Source organism: Argentina silus (assembly GCF_951799395.1).
Source record: "Argentina silus genome assembly, chromosome: 20".
Taxonomy (NCBI): Eukaryota; Metazoa; Chordata; class Actinopteri; order Argentiniformes; family Argentinidae; genus Argentina; species Argentina silus.
The window spans coordinates 16,345,852-16,347,961 of record NC_139674.1 but is presented as its reverse complement, the minus strand read 5'-3'; the positions used below and the strand labels follow the sequence as shown (position 1 = coordinate 16,347,961).

The 2,110-nt window shown below is 50.5% G+C and overlaps 1 protein-coding gene across 1 annotated transcript; it reads left to right on the top strand.

Moving 5' to 3' along the window:
* The first annotated feature begins 315 nt into the window (after positions 1-315).
* LOC310820433 (interferon gamma 1-like) lies at positions 316-1,822 on the top strand. Its single transcript, XM_083692050.1, has 4 exons — positions 316-645; positions 796-864; positions 1,263-1,475; positions 1,610-1,822. Exons 1-4 carry the CDS (start codon positions 511-513, stop codon positions 1,694-1,696), a joined length of 504 nt encoding a protein of 167 aa, XP_083548176.1. The 5' UTR covers positions 316-510; the 3' UTR covers positions 1,697-1,822.
* Positions 1,823-2,110: the final 288 nt, after the last annotated feature.

Below are 2,110 nucleotides of genomic sequence, written 5' to 3'. Positions count from 1 at the left end.
CTTCTCAGCATCGTTGAACCCTTCCCCATCATCGGTGTTCACCCCCACCCCCCCCCCCCCGGGAAGACCCCTGCCAATCCCTAGAACTGGGTTGTTAGAAGGTTAAGGTTAGTTCGGTGGGTGAGAACGCGTCAACGTTTAGGAGCAGCGCTCCTCAGATTGAAAGGAAACGTGACGATGAAACCCACTAAAACCCCAAACCCCAGAAACCTCCGTCTAACGTCGAAGGACGCTTCTCACATATAAATACCCCAGACAAGGTTAGGTTAGACACACACACACACACACACACACACAGACACAGTCATACTCAGTCAGAGACAGACACCAGGACGACGCACGGCTGTTCTGACCAGGACACCAGAGAAGCTTTACAAGACCTCAGTTGATCTGGATTTGACGTAACGAGACCAGTAAAGACCAGTAGAGACCAGTAAAGACCAGTGGAGACCAGTAGAGACCAAAAGAGACCAGTGGAGACCAGGAACGTGACCAGGTGTAACCAGGATAATGATGATAATGATGATGAAGACGTCTGTAGGCCTGGTCCTAGTCCTGGGGCTGTGGTTAGGGACGGTCCAGGGACGAAGCTTGTTCGTGTCGGGGAAAATGGAGAAGGACATCGAGAAGCTGGTGGAACCCCTGGTGAGTAGAGACTCCTACGACTGGTCAGCCTGTTCTGGTCCGGGGCTCCATGACAGACAGGCAGTCAGGCAGACTGATTGGTTGGTTGGTTGGTTGATGTATTGATTTATTGATGTATTGATTTATTGATGTATTGATTTATTGATTCAGGCGCTGAAGGACAACGCTCTGGTTCAGAACCCTCTCTTCATCACCCTGCTACGAAACAACACATACGAGGTCAACACCCTCCTCTCTCTTCCTCTCTCTCCCTCTCCCTCTCTCTCCCTCTCTCTCCCCTCTCCCCTCTCCCTCTCTCTCTCTCCCTCTCTCTCCCTCTCCCTCTCTCTCCCTCTCTCTCCCTCTCTCTCCCTCTCCCTCTCTCTCCCTCTCTCTCCCTCTCCCTCTCTCTCCCTCTCCCTCTCCCTCTCTCTCTCTCTCTTCCTCTCTCTCTCTTCCTCTCTCTCTCTTTCCTGCCTGGGTTTGAAACCCTGATCATCTGCACCACCAAACTATGTTAGCCCTGCGAACTAAAGCCTGCAGACATTCATTCAGAAACCTAAACAGTCATCTCTCTCCCTCCTCCCCCCCACACCCCCGCACCCCTCCTCTCTCTCTCTCTCTCTTCTGTCCATCAGGAGCGAGATCAGAAGCTGCTGCTGAACGCCACCCTAGACGTGTACATCCACATCCTGTCCTCCATGCTGCACAGGATGGAGGATGGAGGCCTCATGGACGCTGGCAGGGTCCTCCGCAGCCTGAAGGCGGGCGTGGAGGACCTGAAGAGACACCTCTACCAGGACAGAGACCACCATCTCCACACACAGCTACAGAGGCTGGCCAACATCAAGGTGAGGAGGGGTCACTGTGTGTGTGTGTGTGAGTGTGTGTGTGTGTGTGTGTGTGTGTGTGTGTGTGTGTGTGTGTGCAGGTGGATAACTGTGTTATTGTGTGTGTGTGTGTGTGTGTGTGTGTGTGTGTGCAGGTGGATGACGAGGTGGTGCAGAGGAAGGCTCTTAACGAGCTGAAGGAAGTGTTCCAGCGAGCGTCTGCTCTGGCCAGACGGGGCTGAGTGACAGGCACAACCACCAATGAAAACATAGGATGAGCTGTGGCTTCTGATTGGCCAATACTACACCCACCTGTTCCAGATTAGCGTGCTACTTCCTGATGCTCTTTATTTCATTTTATTTCTTAATTTAACAACTTAATATAACTTAACATATTTATTATCAAGTGTAATTTATTATGGTGATGTGATTCTTTGTCCATGTCCAAATGTACTGTATTTATAACCTATTTGAATAAATTAGCATATAAAACAATGTCGGTGTAGATGTCGCATATTTTAAAGTGGTAACTACCAGTCTTATGTATAGTGAGAGTCAGAAAGAGAGAGAAACAGGGGGAGGTGGAGTGAGAGAGAGAGAGACAGAGAGAGAGAGAGAAACAGGGGGAGGTGGAGTGAGAGAGAGAGAGAGAGAGA